The sequence below is a fragment of the Manacus candei genome, unplaced genomic scaffold (assembly GCF_025592945.1).
Source record: "Manacus candei isolate 608988 ecotype Guabito, Panama unplaced genomic scaffold, ASM2559294v1 h1tg000042l, whole genome shotgun sequence".
Lineage (NCBI taxonomy): Eukaryota > Metazoa > Chordata > Aves > Passeriformes > Pipridae > Manacus > Manacus candei.
Window position 1 is genome coordinate 5,567,981 of NW_026138090.1, and position 23,836 is coordinate 5,591,816.

The 23,836-nt window shown below is 41.7% G+C and overlaps 1 protein-coding gene across 4 annotated transcripts in view; it reads left to right on the forward strand.

Moving 5' to 3' along the window:
- Positions 1 to 5,386: 5,386 nt before the first annotated feature.
- Positions 5,387 to 23,836, forward strand: part of SEMA3D (semaphorin 3D) — a 138,203-nt gene continuing 119,753 nt past the window's right edge. The window contains exon 1 of one of the 4 annotated variants that reach the window (XM_051795280.1): positions 5,387 to 5,570. In XM_051795280.1, coding sequence (XP_051651240.1) covers positions 5,542 to 5,570 — 29 coding nt within the window. In that variant the 5' untranslated portion in view covers positions 5,387 to 5,541. Of the gene's footprint in view, positions 5,571 to 5,829; positions 6,279 to 6,560; positions 6,756 to 21,108; positions 21,663 to 23,836 lie in introns of those variants that run through there. The other 3 variants (XM_051795281.1, XM_051795284.1, XM_051795282.1) reach the window with 3 other exon arrangements.

The window sequence follows — 23,836 nt, forward strand, 5'->3', positions numbered from 1 at the left end:
GTAATAGTATTCATATTTTATTAAAATGAGGGGGAGGAGGGTTATTATTTCTACAGCCACTGTTGAGGGGAAGTGGAGTTCTCTGGACAGAGCTCAGAGCTGATTGTATTCTTACCCTCTCCTGCTTGGTGCTGAAACCCATAAATCAATACAGCAGTCATTGCCATTTAGGGAGAGCAGGATAATACCTTAAACCAATTAGTTCAACCACCAGTTTCGTTGAAAGTAGAAATATAGAAGTATAATTTATACAAAGTAGGAAAATGAGCTTCAGTTAATTTTTCATGGAAATTAATTTCTTGTCTGGCTCACAAAATACATAAAACCCTGAGCTCTCAAAAGTTGGTTTTCTTTCCTATCCCGGACATAAGTCAAAATACAGCAAACTCTTTTCTTGACATACTATTTATTTTACAGAGACTGAATGCATATCCAAGAAGTGATCTGTAGGCAAATTTTTTATCCTTCTCACCATATTTGGGTCAGATCTCACATGCGCTATGTGTCTGTCCTGATTCTAGCCCAGACAGGGTACATTTGGGCAGCAGCCAGGAGGAGTGTGGCCAGTACCCTGGGGCTATTGGATGCCACCTCATGTGGTGCACAGGGGGATGAAGGAGCAGGAGTGGTGGTTTTTTCTGCTTTTGCCAGGGTGTAAGGGGGTTGTGGTCAGGCGATGCTGGTTCCACATGGTGAGCAATCCCCTGTGAATCATTCGCCTGTCTTGTGCACTGTGCTATTGGTGTGGTTGTTGTAACTTTTCCTTTTCTTATATCACTGCTGTTTCCAGTAAATTGTTCTTATCTCAACCCATTCTGATGGGCACCTTTTTGTCCCCCCAATTCTCTCCATCCTGCTGCTGGGGGAGGCAGGGAGGATCGAGTCGTCCGTGGTCTGAGGTGTTTCAGAAGGAACATTAAACTACAGTATCACAAAATCACAGAATATGCTCAGTTGGAAGGGACCAACAAGGATCATTGAGTCCAACTGTTAGCCCTTCACAGGACCATCCCCAAGAGTCACATCATGTGCCTGAGAGCATCATCCAAATGTTTCTTGAACTCTGTCAGCCTTGGTGCCGTGACCACTGTCCTGGGGAGCCTGTTCCAGTGCCCAACCTCCATCTGGGTGAAGGACATTTTTCTAATATTCAACCTACCCCTCCCCTGACACAACCTCAGGTCATTCCCTTGGGTCCCGTCACTGGTGACCACAGAGAAGAGATCAGTGCCTGCCCCTCCTCTTCTCTTCAGGAGGAAGTTGTAACTGCAATGAGGTCTCCCCTCAGTCTCCTCTTCTCCAGGCTGAACAGACCAAGTGATCTCAGCCACTCCTCACATGGTGTCCCCTCAAGGCCCTTCAACATCTTCATTGCCCTCCTTTGGACACCCTCTAATAGCACAGTGTCTTTTGGCCAAAACCGCCACAATATCCAAGGTGAGGCCACACCAGTGCAGAGCAGAGCAGGAGAATCACCTCACTTGCCCCACTGGCAATGCTGAGCCTGATGCCCCCCAGGACATGGTTGGCCCTCCTGGCTGCCAGGGCACTGCTGACTCATATCCAACTTACCATCAACCAGGACCCCCCCCCAGTCTGTACATCTGGGGTGCCCCATATGAGGTACAAAATCTGACACTTTCCCTTGTTAACTTCATAATGTTGGTGATTTTCCAGTTCTTTAATTTGTTGAGGTCTCTCTGCAGGACCTTCCTGGCCTTGAGGGAATCAAAGACTCCTCTCAGTTTTATTTCATCTGCAAAGTTGCTTAGTATCCCTACCAATCCTGCCTCCAAGTCATTTATGAAGATGATAAAGAGAACAAGGCCTAAAATTGGGGAATGTCCTAAACCTTGACAACACCAAAGTTTGAACTAAAGTCATTTGAAATTGTAGATGCTTCATGAGACAGTTGAAATGTCAGGAGAGGATGGGGATTAAATAATGACTACATGGGGTGTGGCATTGCTTAGTTTGTACCTAATCTGTGATGTGCTCTGCAAAGTCAAACATTGTGAGCTGCAATGGAATTTAAACATGCTCAGTGTTTCAGAATCAGATCCTTTATGACTAAGTTTGGATAATTACCCAGGAATTCAGCAACAAGAGAAAGACGGATATTTTAATTTTATCTAAATTTTTTAAGGAATATTTTTTTCTATCTTAGACTTTTTTTCTGCACTTTTCATAAAAGCTGCCCTTTTTTAGAAACATCAAGTAAATGGAGACAGATTATCTCTTATATCATCTAGCAAAAAATGAACTGAAATCTGCTCTTACTTGGGAGCTGCAGGGGCTAGAAATGCCTCCCTTCCTGCATTCTCACACCCAGTAGGATTTCTCCTCACGCAATGTCACAGACTAGTAGAACTGAAGGAGCCTTGACCTTCTCTTTCTGTTCTGACTGCTTCTTGTTCTCAATGCTTTAGGATTAGATAGAATTTGGGATGATCAGGTAAAATACAAAATCAAAGGGCTTACAGAGACCCTTGTCCACAAGGCTTTGCAGGCACAGTCAGTGTTTGTAATATTATATTCCTCAATCATTGTGTGTGGTGGGAATCAGGATGCAATATAGATGCAATATAAATACTTGATTCCCTGGGATGACGTGCATACATTTATTCTAAAAAGAGAAAGAAAGAAACAAACAAACCAAGACAAAAATCTCTTTAAGAAGAAATACTTCCATGAATAAATCAGATTACAAGTGCAATGCCAAGAATCTGTCCAAGTTATATTATAATGAAAGGAGCAGATCCCAGCCCTGGCTTTAAAGCTTGTTGAGGTGGGACATAAAATCAGTGTGTGCTACTGTGCAGGTGTTGCATTATGATTGCCAACACTGGAATAGAGCAGTTTCTCCTCTTCCCAAACTGGTGAGAGGGAAGTGAGCAGAGGAATCTTGGTCAGTGTTGTGTCTGAATTTTAGTTTATTGCGAGTGTGGAATCCAGTCTGCCAATATGCTTGCACAGTAATTGTAGGAATTTAGTGATGCAAGGCACCCCAAGGAAGCAAATTTAGTGGCTGAGTGACACATACGGGCACTTGAGGCTGACTGGATCTGTGCCCAGTGGATTGGTCCATCCCCATCCTTACAAAGACTTCCCCACTTGTGGATCCTTCACTGCTCCAGTTGGCCTACCAGTAGATGAAGGTAAATCAGTTCCGCACTCTGGTGCCTTTATTCATGATGTTTGACACTTTCTTGTCTGCTGCTGGAAGCAAAGGTAGGGATAGATGGCTGGGAACAAACACTTCAAGGACATCCAGGTTTGTGAATCGATACCTTATTTCTTGTCAGTAAAGATTGGAAGGTCTCCTTGAAAATTTTCATAGTTGAAAATGAGTTACAGGATCTTCTCGTGAAGGACCTCAAAGTCACCAGATGAATAATTGTTCAACTGAAAGAGACTTACTAAGTATGACTTAGCCCAACATTTGGAAAACAAATCTCCTTCAGAGATATAAGCAACACCATTGTATTGCATCATGCTTCAGGCATTTGTCACTGCTTACAGAAGGAATAAGAGTGCTCAGCATAAAGATAAACACCTACAGCAGTGTGGCAGCATGTTGCTGTCTCATGTTTCTCTTACAGTCTTTACTAAAACTCCATCTATTTGCCTTGACAACTTAGCTCACATGAAAATAGTTTTGCCTGAAATGTGCCAGTTAGGCATTATAGTGTCTGGACAGAGTTCAGACTTATGACCAAGTACAAAAGGAAGGGAATGGAAAGTAACAAAAACAGCTGAATTCTCCCTAATTCTAGTTATTTTTGAAAGACCTATTTACTCATTTAATTCATGCTTGTATTGTTGTCCAATGAGAAAACAAAAATGTAGATATCTGATGATGAACTTCTGTTCTTTCATGAGCCACTCAGTTTTACAGGAAAATTGGACAGTTGCTCTAGGAACTGGGTGTGGAATTTTGTCTTAGGGGAGCCTCAAATTAGCTACAAAAGAAAAAAAATGGAGCAAAACCACTTCACTTTTCAAAAACATCTTTAAAAGAGCCTGTTGAATACTTCCCGACAATAGTCGGCGTCCTTTCTGCAGGAAAAATATTGTCATCATCCTCATCATCATTATAATGATCACATCTTCAAAATGTGGAAAAAAACTTTTCCTATGAAAACTTTAGACAATTTCTGTAAAATTGGCAGAAATTCCCATATTTTTTGGATATTTCCAACACCCTTTTAAAAGCAAATGCAGTCCTGACCAAAATTCCTCAAAGTTCCTCAAAGAGGTGACATTTATGCAGACACTGAGAAACTGATGTCTCCCAGTAAAGCTGTACTAATCTACTCTGGGAATTTCTGAACAGTGGTTTAAAATACAATGCCAAGGAATGCATCAACTGATCTTTTACAATGATACTGTGCAGATGGTGACTGTCTTCTCAGCCTGTGTCCATGGCATGACCTCGTGTAACCCTGTTTGAGAGCCTTAGTAACCAGGAACACAAAAGCATGTTCATTCTCTGCTGTCTGCGCAGAAATGCTACGAACTCTATCAATTTTCCTTCAGCCAACAGCCACAAGAGGGCGGCTTTTTTCCTGGTTTCCTCCACTTCACTCAGTTAGGAGGTTAACTATTTCACAAATTAGTTTTTATAATTCTTAAAAGATAAATCTTCTACTATATATTCTACTAAAAAAAAGTGTTCTCTCATGATTTGCAAGAAGAAAAAGTAGCTGCTAAAATAAAACCATTTCCAACACCTTTTATTTTTTATTTTTTTTTTTTTACTTTTCACAAAGACTGTCGACTGGTTTAACAAATGAGAAAAGGAGATATTCATGCTGATTTCTTTTTCATAGGAGTCTGAAACATCTCCAGAATGTGAAATAAACAGAAGTCTCCAGCATGTTTTCTTTTTTCAGGATTCATATTTTCAGAGTACCTCAAAGCCCAATTCTGTAGCCCAAATGATTGCTTAAAAAACCACAAGGATTTGTCTACCATCAGCCTGCTCCTCATTTTCTTTTTGTTGAGTTTCTTCAGGTGCAGGAGTTGGTTACCGGCGTAGTGCTTGAGATGTTCAGGGAGTGGGAAAAAGGTAAAGTGCAAGAATAATTCTACAGAAATTCAAAACACAGACAGGGCTCAAATCTGCATCATACTCATCACAATTATATTTCTATTGGGCAGTACCATCCAGGGATTAAAGCAATGGAAAATTTTATCTATGATAATGTGGAAGTTGGGGTTTAAAATTTTCTTTCTTTTTTTTTTTTTTTTTTTTTTTTTGAAGGTCTTAGACAGCAAAAGCCAATAGCAACTATGAAACAACCTGTCTTCAAACTCCTCCCTTTGTCTTGTGGGAATATAAGACACATGTAGATAAGTAGAGTCTGCATTTCTGTGAGCAGAGTTTATAAAAACAGTATCAGTTTGTACTGTAGTAACAAACTGCTTTAAAAACTCAGGTAAAAAAAAAAGTGAAGTTGACTTTTGGCGAACTTAAAAAAACTTTGCTATTTAGCTCCTGTCCTGTATGCCCAGACCACCCATCTGACTTCTATGTGAATGGTAGGTGAGGATGAAGTTTTGCTGAGGTGAGTAACATGGTGGAAACTCCAGTATGTTTCTCTGGACTTCTTTGATTATGCTGTTATTTCATGGGAGCAACAGTCGGGGTCTGTTCTGCAACTGAGTTGCCAACTGAAGACTTTCAATCTGAGCTCTTCACTAAGGGAAACACAGTTTTTGAAAGAACCCCAGTGTGTCTTGTCTAGAAGTGTCTGATACTCTGTGCCATGTGTGCAATGGCTCTCAGCCTGTGGGCAGGAAGGCTCTTTCTCGGGCAGCCACAGAAGGAAATATGTTGGAGAGAATGGTTTGGTGTGGGAGTGGGTTGGTCCAGGAGAGAAATTCTCTCTTAGGAAGTGGTCTGCAGTATGCGAAAGCCAGAGAACCACCAGTGTAGCACATTCCAGGGACAAAACAAATAAATGCAAAGGCAGATGTCTCCCTGGCAGCTACAGTTCTGCACGCAGGCAAACTCTTGAATATGCACCAGCCCCGACGTCCGGGCCACTGCCCAGCTGTTTCCCCCTTATCAGTAAGTGTGGCAAGCTGGCTTTTTTTTTTTTTTTCTCACTCTCAATCTACAAGCCACTCTCCTGCGGTTCAGCCCCAGTGGGAATGTGTCACCGGAACCATCGTCAGTGGACCTGAGGCTGCTTTAGACACGTCGATGCGGAGCTGCAGCTGTGCGGGGCAATCCCAGCGCTAGGTCGGGATGCTCCTGTGCGATCTCGCAGGTGTGTAATGCGGCAGTGCAGGAAGGGTCTGTGGTCCAGGGCAAAACACACAGGCTCAGGGGCCCTGGGCGCCCGGTCTCGGCAGAGTGGGCACATCGCTGCCACACTCTGTTTGTGTGCGCACTCAGACCCTTTTCAGGCAGCCGGTGTCCCTTGTGCCGAGGCCGGGACCTGCGGCGGGAGCAGTGGGTGTGTGCCTGAGCTGGCAGACACACACACCACACACACGCCCTCGCCGGCAGCAGCTCATTTGCTGGAGGGGTGTGTGCATGTGCGTGCGAGGGTGTGGAAAGGGGTGGCGGGATGGAGGGAGGGCGGCCGAGGGAAAGTCTGACACTCGGCGCAGAAGGAGCGAGACCCTCCGCCGCTGCCGCCGCCGGGGAGGAGCCGCCGCGCTCGCAACGCCTCCGACACCCGGGCACCGGCCCCGGCCCCGCGCCGGCCGCGCCCCGCACCGGCCGCTCCGGCCCCCGGCAGGTACCGGCTGGGGCACTTTCCGCCGCCGCGGGGAAGGGGAGGAGGGCGGTGTGGGAAAGAGTGCGGGGACCCCGCTGCCTGTCCCGGACTTTCTCTGTGTGTCCCGGACCCTCCGCTCGCCTCTGCTCCGGCCGCCGCCGGGGCTGCCCCGGGAGCAGCGGAGCGGTGCCGGCACCTGGCGGCCCCGGGGCCACCTGCCTGGATGTCACCGGGGAGGAGGGAAGGGGCGGTGAGGAGCGCTGGCTTGGGAGAACACCTCTGCGAGGCTCTGCCCCGGGAGCGCAGGGGTGATGGGTTTGCGGGGTGACGGGACAGAAGGAGGCAGTTTTGGGGAGCGGGGGTTTAAAGGCTGGGGAGGTGGGAGCGGCGCAGTGGGAGAGAGAGGAGTCCCGTTCTTCAGCCCGACATCCCAGCGCCTGCTCCGGCTCCGCAGGCGATGGGAAGGGCAGCCGGGCATGAGCAGCCCATGCTCATCAGCCAGAACTGTTGCTTGCTGGAACGGCGGCAAAATTCCTGCCTTTCCACGCAGTCCTCCAGCATTGCCATGGGCGCGACTGCTGAGCGTGTCCATCACCGGGAGCTGCAGAACACCTGGCTGGCCCGGGGTGCGCACTGAAAAGGGATTATTCCTCTGCTTACAGTGACCACCTCCACTTCACTTTGTGCAGTAGCTCAGGGGGTGGGAAAGCTCCTTGTTTTGCAAGGAATATTACAAAATAAAAGTTGTTACTTGTAGAAGAGAAACATTCCTGAGCACCTTAGGTAATCGGTGACTGTGCTGGAGAAGCACAAAGCAGCCACCCATATTTCTTCAAGAAAGCTTCACTTTGATTTGAATTTGGACAACTGAGCAGTAGAAATCAATGGGACAGTCTGACCAGGAACAGAGAGTACATTGCTGAGAAAGCAGCAGGAAAACTGTGTCTGTGGCTCAGACAGAGGCCAGAAAGATTCAGACAAGAACCTGTGCAAGAATTTTAGCATGTCAGATTTTTCCTTTTACTGCTTACTTACACATCTAGGGAAAAAGTAAAGAGACTTGTTCACTGTTTACCATTTGGAGGTGTTTAATACTATATGGCACACCTCTTTAATACTGTTTTTCAGATTCTCATTAGTATAGTTGATATGATTTTCATCTTTGCCTTTTAGTTAGTTTATTTTGTGTATTTTGGGCTTGATCCAGAAAAGCACATCATCTCCGACAAAGTATGTAAGGGCCAAAGCCTTTACTAAAACTGTGAAAGCTGACTGTTCAAAAAGCTTTCTAAGGAGGAATTGGGTTTCTTTAGTCCATAATTGTAAACCTACTGTCAGAGGTACCCAAATTCTGCAGGTGCCACACCTCTTTTTCTTAAAATTTCCAAGACAAGTCTTGCTCTGAGATGCACCATAAATTGAAGCATTTTTGCCTTGATCAGGCTTAGCAGCTTGGCTTCACTTTTAGTTGAACTTTATTTTGGCTTAGACATCCAGACTAGCCTGAGATCCAGGAACTAAATTTACTTTCCCTCTTCTTACCATTGGATCAATCCAACAGAGATTCTCAGGGTATGGGCAACAGAACAGGTCCGCATTAGGTGCAGTACTGAAGCACAGAGGGATGTACTCTAGACCAGGCAGAAGCCAAAAGTCTCCTACAGGCAGTATGTGGGCTCTGCCCATGGAGCACTTTAACCAGAAATGGAAATAACAGCTTCCCCAGTATCCTCTGCTGCATCTCAAAATACAAGAGTGACTTCAGTTAAAAGAGCTGTTTGGTGCTTTCAGGACAATAATTCCAGGAAGAGAGGAGAGCCTTTCAGTAGTACTGAGTAGCGTGACTTAATATCATAAAGATACAATTTTGAGTTGTGTTCCTGCCTTCAGCTTTAGCTTGGTGGGCAGCTGCTGTCAGATTCCCATAAGATTGATACCACTTTTGGACCCCAAACCCTGGTACTATCCTCTGCCTGCTTCTTTCCAGCTGCTGATTGTACCATCAGCTGACCTTCCAAAACACTGTAATTGCCCTGATCTTACTCTGCATCTCAATGTTTTTTTTGTTTTCTGAGGGGTGATGTTTTCACTGCAGATACCACCATGTTCATTACACAAATTTTACTGCACCCTGGTCATTCTCCTGGGATTTTGCAATTGAATTAAATGAAACAAGGCCCTAGGGGGAAAAAACAAGTTTTAATTAAGGTAGAATGTTAAGTGGAAATGGATGTTGTTCATTGGGAAAGAGCTCTTTAAAGTATTTGAGGATACTGCATCTTTATTACTCAGAGATGAATGATAATTAAACAGATCATCCATGTAAACAGCAAGATATTAAAAAGCAAAGCCAAAGAATGAAACACTCCCAACAACACCTGTCCCTGTTTTAATCCTAGCAGAAGGGATGTACTCAGCCTCTCTTTTCATGTTCTATCCCAGAACAAGTGGAAGAGTGAATGTCCCACACAGTCAAGACCTTTACAGTTTAATTTGCAGAAAGCCATAATCATTAGAGTCACCCTGGGAGCCTGCTATTAGCTAAGGGTGGTCAAAATAATGATGTATATCTGGATTCCTTTTGAATCCCTTTTTTTGCTTTTTCTCTCATTCTTTTTGCTGTTAAAAATACAGCAGTTGTAATCTCAGATGTCTCTTCACTGTGTGCCACTGCAATGTAGACATGCTGGTCACCTGTGGCTTCAGAGAGGTTGATTCATCAGCTGGGAAGCAGCTGAATTCCCATCACACGCCAGCATTTCTTTGGCTAAAACCCCTGGTGCTGGAATTGGCCACCGAGCCACCTCTGTGCTCTTTGAGGTTTCCTACACGAGGAATTCCTTTGGGGCTGGTTAAGCAGGCTTTCCCACCGCGCTCTCCTGGCAAGGCAGCCTGCGGGATTGCCGGAGCTATATTTGGCCCTTTGTCTTTTTAACCCCTGGAAAAAGCCAAAGGTGTGTGCTCAGTGTCATTAAATCAAATAGAGGCAGGGAACGTGTGATGTGTTTGTTTTCCTTGCTTTCTGGATTTTCTCCAACTGCAAACAAGCAACAGAGAAGCTCATAGTAAAGCCATGTGCAGAAGGCTTGAAGTGTAGTGGCTGTATTTAAGCTATGTGTGAAGGAAATTATGCTCCATGGGTGTGCTATTTTTAACTTTTTTACAGTTCTCCACCTCTGTTGCACTTCTTAACACAGTTTCCCCTCACCCCAACATTTCTATCTGGATTTTATATATTTTATAAACTCAGCAATAGCAGTGAGTCATTATTTAAATGATCCCCATATAAATCTTTAGTCCTTTTATCTTATCCTTTCTATCCTTGTGTATTCAGAAAGGCCCCTCTCTGGTATTGTTATTTTTCACATTCTAGAGACATGCTGTGACAACATCCACGTGTTATCTGACAGTGGGTGATAGGAAAAAAAAAAGTCAAAGAAAAAAACACAGCCCTTCTATTCTACTCTCTCCAGCTTAGATGGATCCAACATCACATGGAGAGGATCCAGAATGAGTCAGGGAGCAGTGCTGTGGTCCAAAATTCCAGTTTGCATTACAACTGGGAGGTAGCATTTAGCATCATGTGGATTTATTTTCTTTTAACGGGAACTGCAAAATAATTTATGGAAGTCACATAACCTAATGGGCAGAACAGATAGCAGTAAGCCAAGAAGAACCTGGATTCCCATCTGGGTTAAATCATTGACTCAATTTGACTATCAGTGTGATGGGTGTGGTATTTAAGCCTAAGACATTATACTGGCCTTAACTAAGTCATTGCACTTCCCCACAACATAACTGGAAAATATGATTAATGTTCAGAGCTCTGCTGGTATCTGACAGTTTACCTAACAACTTCCCTGATCAGACTTAGCACAGGACATTAGAGGTATTTATTTTCAACCTTAATTTGCGGGACAAATCCTAAAGGTTTCAGGATATATATGGCTAAAGACAAATTCATGCTTTAGAGTTTACATGGAGACCTGTAACTCGTGAGGACTTTCTGCACTGCATGAATTTCGCACTGTATGTATTACTCAGCTTTCAGTAACATGTATCCTTTTTGTACATCTTTGCATATTTTTCTTCCTGGGCTTTTATAAACAGAAAGATGAGTCGTGTGAGCTTTTTCTTATAATGTGGTCAGTTTAAAAGCAAAATAAATAACCATAATTAAACTGTTTCCAATTTAGTTGGTCAGTGATTCAGGAGACTTGCAGGAATCAGATGTCACGCAGCAGAAGAGAGGCTAAAAGCTCTGTAACATCTGAACATACTCCAAAGATGTGCCAGGTTGTTGTTGTTGTTCTCTTATTTTTTCTTTCTCCAAAAAGAAGTTGTTACCCATTCTCCTGGAACATCCTTTTCTAAAATTCCTGAAGACACTACAGCTATGAGTCTGATCTCATCTTGTGTCAGCATAACTCAGGACTGAATGCACTGGGAACAGAAAGCCTAGGATTAACTAAAATTATACAAAACTAAGGCTGTCATGAAATGAAAGACTTGCGCCTGTTCTCAGTCCATCTGTACTTAGTGACTTCAAGGGACTTAAGCACATGTTTAAAGATAGACTGCTGTGTAAAATGCTCTCTTGAAAGAGTTACTTTCCTGAAGTCTAAATCTAGAGTGAGATCAAGCCTTTTAAAAGTTGAGTGCAGTCCTGAGGGCTGATGTTGCCAAATATTTTAGTTTAATCTTGGCTAGAATTTTAAGATTTTGAACAGCTAGATCTAATGGTATTTGCCTACCTAGCTTGTTATATTCTCCTGGAATTTATCAATGACACACTCCATATAATTGTGGTTACTTTTTGCCCGTCTAAAATCCATTTTTGGTTTTGCAAGAGAGAGACTGTAAAGAAGGAGTATGTAAAAAATTCTTTCCTAACCAAAAGCAAAAAGTTGATTTTTTTTGTTTTTCCCTTCCACAATGAAAAAGTAAAACAATGTCTGTTGCTCTCATGCTTAATGTCAAAATCTCTGCTAAAAAATAGCAAGAAGAAATATGATGAACTTTTCATATGGAACTTATTCCCTGCAAATTTATAATGCACATATATGAGGTTTTATGAAGGCTTTTACTAAAAGGTTTTAAAACAGTGTAATAAAGGAAAAGTGCTCGTAATATCCTCTGGTATCTAAAGATCTCCACTTTGAGAGAGAGAAATAAAATAAAGGGCAATGATAAGTAATGGTAGATTTGCAAATGCATTTCCTTTTCTCCAAGATTTACAGTAAGAACCAGCCCTGACTGTAAAGTTCTCTGCACTGTCGTAATCTGTAGCTTTGCAGGATATAACATTCCTATATCCATTCTCTGACTTCTGAAAGAAATGTTTCACCCGCATATAAATTAATAATCCTTTACTTAATTTTATGTCTTACTTCTTTTTTTAAGTAGGTGCTTGAAAACCTTTATTGAGGATATAAATCTCCAAAGCTGCTACTATACTATGCCCTACTAACAGAGTGATCTTGTGTTGCATCTCTGGAGAACCATTGTTGTTTAATAGAAATCAGAGGTGACACAGGAACAAATTTATCACTTATGTTTATATAATCATTAGTTACAAACAGTGGACCTGTTCTCATTGAGAGAAATTTTTATTAATTTATTAGCTATATTTCAGTGGTGTTGGGAGGACCCTGACAAAAATCACAGAATCATCATAGAATGGTTTGGGTTGGAAGGGATCTTGAAGATCAAGTTCCTATCCCCCTACCATGAGCAGGGGCACCTTCCACTAGACCAGGTTGCTCCAAGCCCCGTCCAACCTGGCCTTGAACACTTCCAGGGATGTGGCATCCACGGCTTCTCTGAGCAATGCGTTCCAGTACCCTTACAGTAAAGAATTTCTTCTTAATATCTAATCTAAACTTACTCTCTTTCAGTGTTACTTACTTCTTTCACAGGTCCTCCTGTGTCTAGCAGTGGTGATGTATCCAATTAAAAAAAAAAAACAAACTCCATTTTCAACCGTGGTGTAGGGCAAGAGTCAGCAAGCACAGAAGACTGAAGAGATGTGGGTTCCTCAAGTAGCAAAAGCAATTCTATTTCACAGAATAAAGAGAAGTCTCAGTCTGGTTTTTTTTGTTGTTGTTGTTGAGTGATAGAAGCATCAGGGCAAAGTTGAATTTCTAATGGCATTATGAGATACCCTGTTGTGCATATTTGGCCTAATGATGCAATAAATTAATTACATTGAATTAACATGACTTTTGGTTCCTGTGACCTCCTTAGTTTAGCAGATTAATTTCTGAACAATACAACCTAAAAAAATCCACTTTAATCTGGCGAGGTGTATTGTAAGTAAGTTGGAGGATTTTCTAGATACACGGAGTCTACACATGAACAAACCTGGAATTCTTGGATCCATTGAGCCATGTAATACTTTGAGTTGGAGACTAAGCCTTTGTTTTTCAGCTGGAGCAGAACTTCTTCAAAAGAAAGAAAAAAAATCTGTTAGAAATACTGTGCAGAAACAGAAATTTACCAAGAAGCAGAACACACAGTTCAGATCTTACATCTGTTAATGTACCTCAGTACGTTAACATCCAGTTTGCTATGTAAGAGCAAAATATTGTAAGTAGTTAACTTGGAGAAATGTGTCAATTGAAAGGAACAGAAATCCAAGCATAAAGGGTGAGCTAATACAAGCAGATATCTTTATTACCTCTATCCCCTTCCTAAAGGTGAGATGTAATAGCATTTATTTTGTAATGAGCCTTTTTTTAGGTCAATTTTTTAAAAAATCTGTGTGTCTTCATTTCAGAGTTTTAAAAGTATTATTCCTGAATGGGATCCTGCAAAAGTAGTCCTGGGTGAGGGGGTCTCATAATGATCATTTTAATGACAGGAAGGCTGTCCACAGAGGGGTGGGTTTTATTTTAGCACAAGCTCCTGTACTCATGTACTCTTGGACTAAGGGGTAAACTTCTGCTACAGTTTGCAGATGAAACTACTTCACTGAGGAATTGGACAGTGTCCATGGGAATGAAGGTAGCACACAACATCATTATGTTCCAAAAAAATCAAGATATAACAAGCAGTATCTTCAATTGGTGTAAATTAGAGATGCATAACTGAAATTAAAGAGTGATTTGTAATAGCTAAGGGCAGTCCTATGTCTTTAGAACAACAGAGAAGGTCTGAAAGCTGAAAAGGGAAAGCAGACATTTAAGTTAGTGATACACATCAAAAGCATTTGGGGAGAAGAGTTAAAAAGAACAGCTAGAGACTGAAGTACTAAGCAAGTGCTCATTTCTTGTGCACTGCTGGGGTGATTGAGGTGGGATCCCCAAAAGCCACAAGTCGTAAGGAAAGGTTGTGTAAGCCATCCTATAGGATGTTAGGAAGAGAATTCTGCAGCTTAAACCCTGTACTGCAGGTTCATTTGGGATCCTCAGCCTGAGCTCTTCCTTGCAGGTAGGGTCAGTCTTTTCCTTGTGGTAATATTTTAAATAAAATAAATTGTAAAAAAAATCTATAGCACATATTTCAGTGATTCAGGTGCTGAGGTGACCTGGAAGGGCAATTTCCAGTGTGGGTCTGAGCAGTGATGCTACTGGTGCTGGGCAGTGTGGCTTTCTCAGCCACCTTGGTTCCACCTTTTTACAAGTGCTCTGTTGTCAAAGGCCCAACAGAATGAGAATGTGCCTTGGCATCGTTGCTGCATCATCTTCCAGGGATAAGATTTCTCCTACTGGATCTGTTCCCATTGATGTTTTAGTATCAGTGTTGATATTTTCTATCTGACACTGAGCTATACCATTGAATTAAGCATTAGGAGTCCAATCCTACCTGTTCCCCGAGGAGTGTGCTAACCCTGGGGCGGCTGGTAAAAGGTATTGGGAGAGGTGGACCATCTGCTTTCAGTCTGTGGGAGAACTGGACATGATTGGAGCCCATCCCAGCTTTGCAAGGGAGGTGGGCAGAGCAATGCCTGTTTCTGAACACTGCAGGCACTGAGCAGTTTGGAACAATCCCAGCTCTATTGCATGTGCACCCAGCGACCCAGGTGCCATGGGGACATGATATTAAGCAGGTTTGGCTACATGTAAAACTTGGAAACAGCAGAAGAGAGGTTTTGTCCTGGTTTTGAATGTTGAACCTGGCTGACTGAAGAGTCAGTTAATATCATAAATCTCTGTTATTAATCTGATCTTTTGTCTATAAAAATTTTAATAGGCAAGGATGCTTTACATAGCTACTGCTTGAATCATTGTGGTCAGTTGATCTGATGTCTTATACAATCTGTAATCATGTCAGAACTGAGGTTTTCTCAGACCTGATGAAATCCAAGGTGTTTATTTGAAGACCCAATTTATTATTTTGCAAGTTGAACTCAAAGCTTTAAAGGCTTTAAGAAAAAGCTGACTAGATGTAATTTTTGGAATGTCGGCTCCACCTAACTGAGGAAAAAGTGAGAGAATTGATGCATCTGAGGGAGTTAATAACATTGTTCAGGCTTAAGCATCTTTTAGGTGCTCTCTCTAGAAGGAAAAGCACATTTAGCTCTTCTGCTCTGTTCTGTCTGTCTTTTTGGGATGAGTGTCCTGGGTAATACTGTCTGCAGTGTACAGGTTTGTTCTGGAGTTACAATTTTGGTGTTTATAGTCCTCCAGTGACATCTACAAAAAGCAGATATATTTAATCTCATAAAGCTGCCTCAGCTTTAAAAAAGTAAAAAATGGATCTGTGGAAAAGAAATATCTTCCCCAATATAACACCCCTATAACCTGTTCAACTTTCAGTGAAATTAAGGGAGTTTTTACACGGGCAGATTTTCCACCTTTAGATAAAATCATTATAAAGTGCTTAGGCTTAAGATTGATTAAACTCACAAAATAAAATAAACTGGAAGGTGGAAATGGTGGACAGATATTCTCAAGATATCTGTCTGAAAAAATCACGTATCTGTAATTTAGTTTTTCGGTTTTGTTTTTGGTTTTTGTTTTTTTAACTTACCCAGAGAGTTTTACCCTTTAAGTACAGATCAATTACTGTGATGTCCTCAGGAGCCTGAAGCTCCTGTGGCCTTTGTTTCCTGTGACTTTGCTACAGCTCATTACTTTCCTAAATGGCATCATGAGCACCATTATGAAACTCATAACACAGACAGTTATCTCTTCAATGGTACTTAAAATCAAATCCTTCCTACTTGGTGATAGATGAGTTATTGTGCTTTGGCTCTTAAAGGGATGGAATGATGGAAGGATTGGGGTTTTTTTCACAATTTGTTGCTGTTGTACATTGATGTGTAAGGACGAAGAATAAATACTTAGGCACAATACACTGCTGAAAGCTCCCATGCCAATTTCTGGAGCTTTGCACAGCCTGACAGAAAAGCAGGAGGTACGTGCAGCAAACAGTGCAGGGAGTTTGTCTCTCTTAATCCTGAACATCTGGTTTCAAAACAAGCAAAAAAAAAAAGCAGAATGCAATTGTTTTACTCAATTTAACAGCCAAGGTGAGATTCTGTGTAGTTTAGCCTTGCTTTTTCCATGGTGCTGGTCTGTGCTACTGCCAGCACATTCTGCACACAAGGGCTTGGTCTCTCCTAACTGAAATTGCCCATCCTCTCCTCTTTGCTGCAGCAGTTCTCCAGGTGGTTTCAAGGCACAGGACAAGCTGCTCCTGCTTCCAAACTCTTTTCTCCTCTGAAATTTCATCTCCTTCCTACAGTTTAACTCTCTCTTGTGCTTTTGTAAAAGCTTCAAGCACAATTATCCTGTATCCTGTCAATCCCCAGAAATGGTCCTGACATGATGAAAACCCCTCACTCCCCAGGGATACTCACTAGCAATCTTACATGTGGGGTGTTGAGCTGTTAAAGGGAGAGAATTCAGACAGATTTCAGGTCTTGTGTCAGGTTTTCGTGACAATGTTAGAAATGCCTTTGTGATAACTGATACAACAGGCACAGCTGTTCTGCAGTTGATCAGTGGTGAAATATGGACAGTAATTTTCTTAGTAAAGACAGGCTTTATTTCTATTTTTATGCTAGCTTTCCAACCTGTTTTGAGAGTAATAAAATCTGCTCTAGTAACTGGTATTAAAAAAAAAAAAGTACTTTCCATCCTTTCTATGCTTTCCTTCCTTCCTTCCTTTCCCTGCAAACATGGTAAATGCCACTGAAGTGATGTGAGAAGAGCATTTTGGAATGTGTTCAGATTCATTGTGCTTTGTTTTCCATCCAGGAATTCAAATGACACAATGGAAAGTGGGACCTGACACCTCCAAGATAAACTGTTAGACTATCCATAAAGTGCTGCACTCATCTTTATAAGTGAAGTAGTGTGTAAGGCCAGAATAACTGGGACACAGTGGCTTTGAATACAAGCAGTGTTGTTATCTTTGGTGCAAGCATCAGCAGAGATTACAGTGGCCTGTTGTGATGGCCCTGGGGGAATCTCACAAGGCCTTGCAGTAGGCACTGTACTATTTGTTTTCATTCTTTTCTCAGCAAAATAGCATTTTGATGCTTGGAAAGCATGACTGTTTAAATTGTGCTGACTCTCTTCATTCTACTTTGAGCCACATGGGAGAAGAGGTGTGATCAAAAGCAGTAAGAAAAACTGAAAAGGTGCTGACAGAGGATGGAGAACTTAATGATTGACAATGAGGAAACTGTTCTGAAGAGCCACCGAAAGATTCTGTGAGTGTTATGTTCAGGTGGATTCAAATCCTCAGTCAGTGTCTCCAGTGTTTTCTCCTGTAAGATCAGTAGCCTTTTTCCAACTAGTTTTTATGAGATTCCACTGATGGGATCTAGTCTGATTTACAAATATATCATATTTGTAAATCTTCCCAGGCTTAGCCTGTATGTGCCACTGCTCAGAAAGAAAACCCAACTATGCTGTGGAGGCTGCAGCAATTGTTCAGAGCTCTTTTTGGACATGCTCAAGTTGAAGACGTGATCTCAGTCCCAAGGGTGTCTTTTCTTGTGTAGCTGTCATTTCCACCTCCTGCTATTCTGTTAGGTTGGGAGAAAGTCCCAAAATGGGCATTTGAGTTTTTGGCAGTGTTTGCTGCCTAAGAACTTATTCTTCATTTGCCTACAGAGATATAGTGGTGCGCGGGATTCTCCGTGTTTGTAAAACTCAGAAGCAATTCGTTCTTCTTGTGGTTCACAAGACACAGGTTGGAAACCTGACAAAGAATAAGCATGTTTTCTTGTTCTGAAGCTGGGTGATTGGGCAGAACGTTGTCATTTCAGTGTAGGAGTTTTAATTTTTTCAGTTTCAGAAGATGGACAAGGCAATTTCATATAAAGGATGTTCTGGGTATCCCCAGAAACTGAATCCTATTTGGATGATAAGAGCTAGTCCATAAACAAGCTACTGGATTCAAACTGAGAGTAACTGTGTAAGGTTTCAGTGGTCTACTTAATACTGGGGATAATCAAATGTCCCTCTAATAATTTGAAGTCTGGAAAACCTTTTACAATTATTTAAACATCATTTTCAAAAGATTAATAATACTTTACCTGTATGTTTCCCACAGGCTTATGGTTTCTGAAAACAAAACATGGACAGGCTTTGATGATAATTCAAGGTTGATAGAGGTTTGTTTTGATTAGTTAGGGATCAAGGCTGCTATCCTAGAAGGGGAGAACTGCACTTGAGTAATACCACAAATAGTGTTTTATCTTGCCATTTGTTTGAATAGTACGGGACTGACACTTCTCTCTTCCTACAGAAACTATCTTTTCTGTTTCACCTCATTGAGGTAATTAAAAAAAAAATCTTCCCAGATGAAAGGAATAGAGCCTATTTTAGAATTTGACCCTTATTGTGACCTCGGTGCAAGTTCCAGAGGACATGCTTAGCATTCAGCAGTTCTCCCAAAGATTATTCTAAGAAACACATATCACCCAATACTGAAGCCTGCTCTGGGCTGATAAGGTTTGTCTACACAAGGAAGTCAGTGTGCTGTTCAACTACAGTGACAGTGTGCAGTGGTATCTTCTCACACTAAGTCTCTGCATGACCTGTTGCAGGGCGTATGCCCTAAGGCTGCTGTTGAAGTGAAGTTGCTTCCTAATTAAAAGTCTTCTAATACACACCTCTGTGTGATGTGATTGCAGAGCAGCCAGTGTGCTGCTAATTCACATCTTACTGTGTCTGGACTCTCATGGGGACATGCCCTAAGAATTTCTTGATCAGTTACTTCTATAAGTACAAGAGACGCAATAACAATGCACTGTACTGTGATTCGCAGTGCTCAGGTGCTGCATACCAGAGTAGATCTCAGTGATTATTGAAATGAATATAGTATTCTCACCAATTTTAATGAAAGATCCAACTCTGTGCTGCAGTTCCTGTGTTTATTTGTATCACAGTAACACCTATAAAATCCAACCTGGAATTTTGGCCTCATTGTGCTATTACTGCTAAGTTGAGATCTAAGGAGAGCTTAGAGAAGAACAATAAAAATGAGAGGGGAGGCTTTGAGTCAGGTTTGATTTATAAGGAAAAATGAAAGGCTTTGAGTGTGCATATCTTGTTTGACTTTGACAAAGAAGACATGACTGTAAATACTTCAAAAGTTTTATTCAAAAAAGAGCAGAGGATTTGTTTGATGTTAAGGACATTCCAAAGGTTAGGACAGCAGCTCAGGAGACCTAGGGTTAATTCCATGACATATGTCCTTAGGCAAGTCATTTCTGCTTAGATCCTAGCAAATTCCTAAGGGCACCCAACTGCCACTTCTTTGTCTACATCACTGAGTGTTAGTCAGCTGACTGAAAACCACCTAATTTGGACAACTAACTTGCTAAATACCTTTGCAGGTCTAGATCGTGATCTCTACCTGCCTCAGCTGTATATGTCTGTAAATGAGTAAAAATTGACCTTTGTCATAGAAAGAGTGTGAGAATGACAGGTTTGAAAAGTATGGATGTTCAGATGCTGTAACAATGGGAGCCATGCAAGTACAGAGAGTAGAAAAACTAATTAAGATGAGATTTATTTCACTTGTCTGAAGTGTAAGGTGGTCACCTAATCTTCCTCTGTTTTCAGTACAGGGATGAGGTGCTCCCAAGGGCAATGAAGTATCTGAGCCAGGGGATCAATTCACCCCAGCAGCGCCTGTCTCCACTCTCTCTGGAGGGAGCCAAGACAATGCTTGAATTTTAGATGGTTGAAATTAGGCAAGGTAAATGTTATCTTAAGAATAAAGGGATCAAATAAAATCAACTCCGCTTGATTTTAAAGGGAAAAAATGTCTTTAATGAATGTGTTTGCTGAAATGTTCTTTTAAAAGAATTACAGAAACCATCTCAAAGAACTTGGGTTTTTTCCCTGTTTTTTTAAAACATTCAGGAAGTCTTTTATTAACAACTAACTACAAGATAGAGCTCCCACTTCTCTGTCCATGAAGCAGTCCTTATGCAGACTCCCAAACATCCCAATACTGCTATGTAGCACTAATAAATTAAATGTTGTATCCAGTGCACTCTACAAGTTCTGAAAATGTGCACTCTACATACTCTTGAAAATCTAGACCTTAATAACAAAATGGAGCTGAGCTCTTTTGGCAATTTACTCCAAATATCTCTTGCTTTCATGCAGCAGCCTCCTGGTGGTTGGTAATACTGTTAGATCCAGGTGGTAACTACCTCCTTCAAGAGAATTGATCCTCAGCAGAAATATAGTTATGGGCATTGTGAATTTAAAGAAAAAATGTGGGAAAATTAAAGTTATTCAGAGAAGAGCTACAAAAATTCTGAGAGCTTCTATGGGAGTTCTTGGAAGTCTTTGTGTAAAGCTGTAGAATGGTGGGGATCTGAGGAAAAGTTAAGCAATACAGATACGTAAGGAAGACCAAGATGGTCTATTTGAGGTCCCGGCTAACCCATGCAGTGTCACAAGTTCTCATTTCAAAGAAAAAGAAGCTTAATTAGTTTATCCTGCTGTAGGCATGACTCAGTGTCGGTCTTCCCTTGTACTATTACATTCATTACCCTGCGGGACAGCAATGTCTCTTTGTGGGTAGTTTACTCTTTTTTGGTTTGCACACTCGAAACAAGAGGCTTGCTTTCAGGCTTTGTCCCTCTTGTTTTGATAACTCCCACCTCTAGCCTCTTCAGAGCTCATCTTCACACAGCTGGAATCTGATTTCCCTCACAACTGCTTGCCACTCTCCTGCTTCACTGGCTCTGCATGGAAGGGAAGAAAACCTTTGCTATTCAGTCTTTGTCTTACTCATCTATTGATGAAGAGGCAGAGATGAGTGAGCAGTCACTCCAGGGACAAGGAACATGGTGTCAGAGAGCCTGTGGATCTCCAGTATGATACTGGACTAGGTTTATGCTTGGGAATGTCTAAAATATGCCGAATTCAGAAGTATTTGCAGTAGTTTAGGTTTATTGTTTTTACTTGACCTTGCAGACCCAACATCTATTACTTTGGAAATCAGAGCTGAACAGTCCTAAGAACTTAGAGGGGGATTTAGGGTTTGCACAGAGGACCTAAACACGGTGAGGATTTTATCTGGGTGTAAAGCAATCCTGGCTCAGATTAGGGTATGAAGTAAGTACTCCCTAATTTAAGACAACTATTTGGGTCACGAGACTATGAGCTGAAAAGCCCATCTTCAACCTAAGTTAGACTTGGTGAGTTAGATGGGAGATACACTCATTGCTGGTTCCCTGGAAAGGCTGGACTTGAACTAAGCACTATGTTCCTGGACACCATAAGGATTCTTGGCTGTTCCTGCTGCAGAAACTCATATACATATATTCTACACTGTCAATGTGTAGGGGGATAAAGAGAGAGATTATGTGAATTGCACTGAGATCAGCTTCTTTCTGTACTCTCTTAACACCCAAAGTCCTAATCCTTCCCATGAGTCACTTCAAACCTGTGAATTCACATCATCTACTTTGTGCCCTAATTCAGGTGCTCTGAGTCCTCTTCTGTAAGTACCTGCCTCTTTCCTCTGGTTTACATCCTGTGAATCTCACTGAGATGCCTGATGTGGATAATGAAAGTTCCCAGAGCTTCAGACATGCATGTCCATAGGTTGCTACAGGTTGTAGAACACAATACAGAGGACAGAGAGAAAACAGACAACAGTGACAGTAACACCACATTGCCCATATATAGCCAAGTAGCTGTTGTGCTCTGACTGTTACTGTATTAATGACTGTCACTTTTTGCTCCCTCTGAAGGTTTTATCCATCTGGTGTCATTCATTATGTATTTAAACTATAAGCTACAAGGAGGAGAGGCTCTTGCATCCTCCTTCATAGTATATGCAGCACTAAGGGGTCCTGCCCCTGACTGGGGCCTCTAGGCACTATCCCAGTACAAATAATACATAAAAATAGATCAGCAGTGTAACATCCATCAAGAAAACTGTGCAGAGACCTAAACAGTGCTTTAGTATTGAATTGCTCTACTGTCTAATGTAAGGTTCATGCAATGACTTGCTGTAGTTTTCTGAATTAAACAATAGATCATACAAAGCTTGTGTCTATGGGCAGTGTGCAGGAAACTTGGGGAAATCTGCAATTACTAAAATGGGGAAGTGTGCCAAAAATTATTTACAAGTATGTGGAAGAACGCATCTTTTGTGATGTTCAGGACTTTATCAGGTTTTTTTTTGGAGTCTTTCCAAGAGTAATAGCAAAATACTGACCGAAAATTTGTAAGTGAAGCAGTCAGACCAAATCTCAGCTGTAGCAATAGCTGCAATAGCCCAAGTGTTCACAGCAGTTTCTTCTCTCTTGACACAGCACTAATTGTTCATGTTGCACCGGGTAGGATTACATTAAGCAAAACCATTTAACTAAGTGATACAGACAGCTTTTGAGGTGTGCAAGGGCAATACACAAGAGAAATGGGTATTATCAATATGATCACCTGTATTAGTGAAGTTCATCTGCACTCAGAGCCTCACTAGACTATTCACTATGTACGAAGAGCAGGGGTCGAAACTCCTGAAAAAGTCAACAAGCATGTTAGAGAACAAAGAAGTAACTCAGGAATGAGGTATTGCTATTCTTGTTCATCTTGGAGTCATGAAGGTGCAGTGATTTGCTCTTACATAGTTGTAGATAATCTTTCCTGACAAACAATTTGATGGGATTCTGCTGAAGGGGGTTTTGGAAGGTGGAAATGGACAAGTCCATGGCCACTGAGGATATATCTCTTGTGAGAGCAAAGCATTGGATCTGTAGCACCAATTCTCAGATGCTTTTCAAGAGAAAAGCATCAGACCTCTGATCCACTTTAATTTTAAAGTTCCTTTTGTACAAGTCCTATTCTATTTGACCCATCACTCTACCTGTCGGAGCTCCATGTCCGTTTGGGACCCTGACCAAGGGTTCTCAGAGGCAAGCTCTAAATATCTCAACTAAGATGGCCATATAGTTTTCATGTCTAATCAGCAGAGAGGGAGTCTCCTCAGCTTCCTGTCCAAGAAGTCTTAAATGTCTGGGAGGAAAGAGTTTCTGAATTGCCTGTATAATGACTGCAAATGGAAACCTTAGTTTTGAGATAACTAATTTTAAGATGAAGGAATAGAAGTGTTTCTTTAATTTTAACTGCTTTTGCAAACATTGAGATGTCAATGACAGTGAGTGCTTGGAAAGCAGCATCTCTGGCAGCAAATCCTGGACCAAAATATTTAGTTCATTTAGGATGCAGTGCTTTGAGGCAGTGAGCTGGGGTGAATCTCTTTAATTGTCAACACAGGAGCCTATTCGAGTGCCAGAAGGTTCAATCAAATAATGTTTGTGCTAGGTTCCTTTTTTTTTTTTTTCCCCTTCTCTTCATTTTTAGGAAAACATGCTGTTGAAATGGAGCAGAGATAGAATCTTCAATCTCAGGCTTCTGTGCTGGTGGACTGGAATGTTCTTCCATGCTGGTGGCTGATAGAGCTAATCTCCCTCGTTGTTCACCGGTAGTGCTGCAGGAATATATGGGTTTTAGTATGGGAAAACTAAATCATAAGATTTGATTAAGGATCATCATTGCCATGGCTGTTGAGCATATGGGTGGCTGTTTGTTGAAGGGAGTATAACAGCTTGCTGGGTCCTTTTATGTCAAATCCAAATGACATTAATAAGTAAATCAAAGAGAATGTGA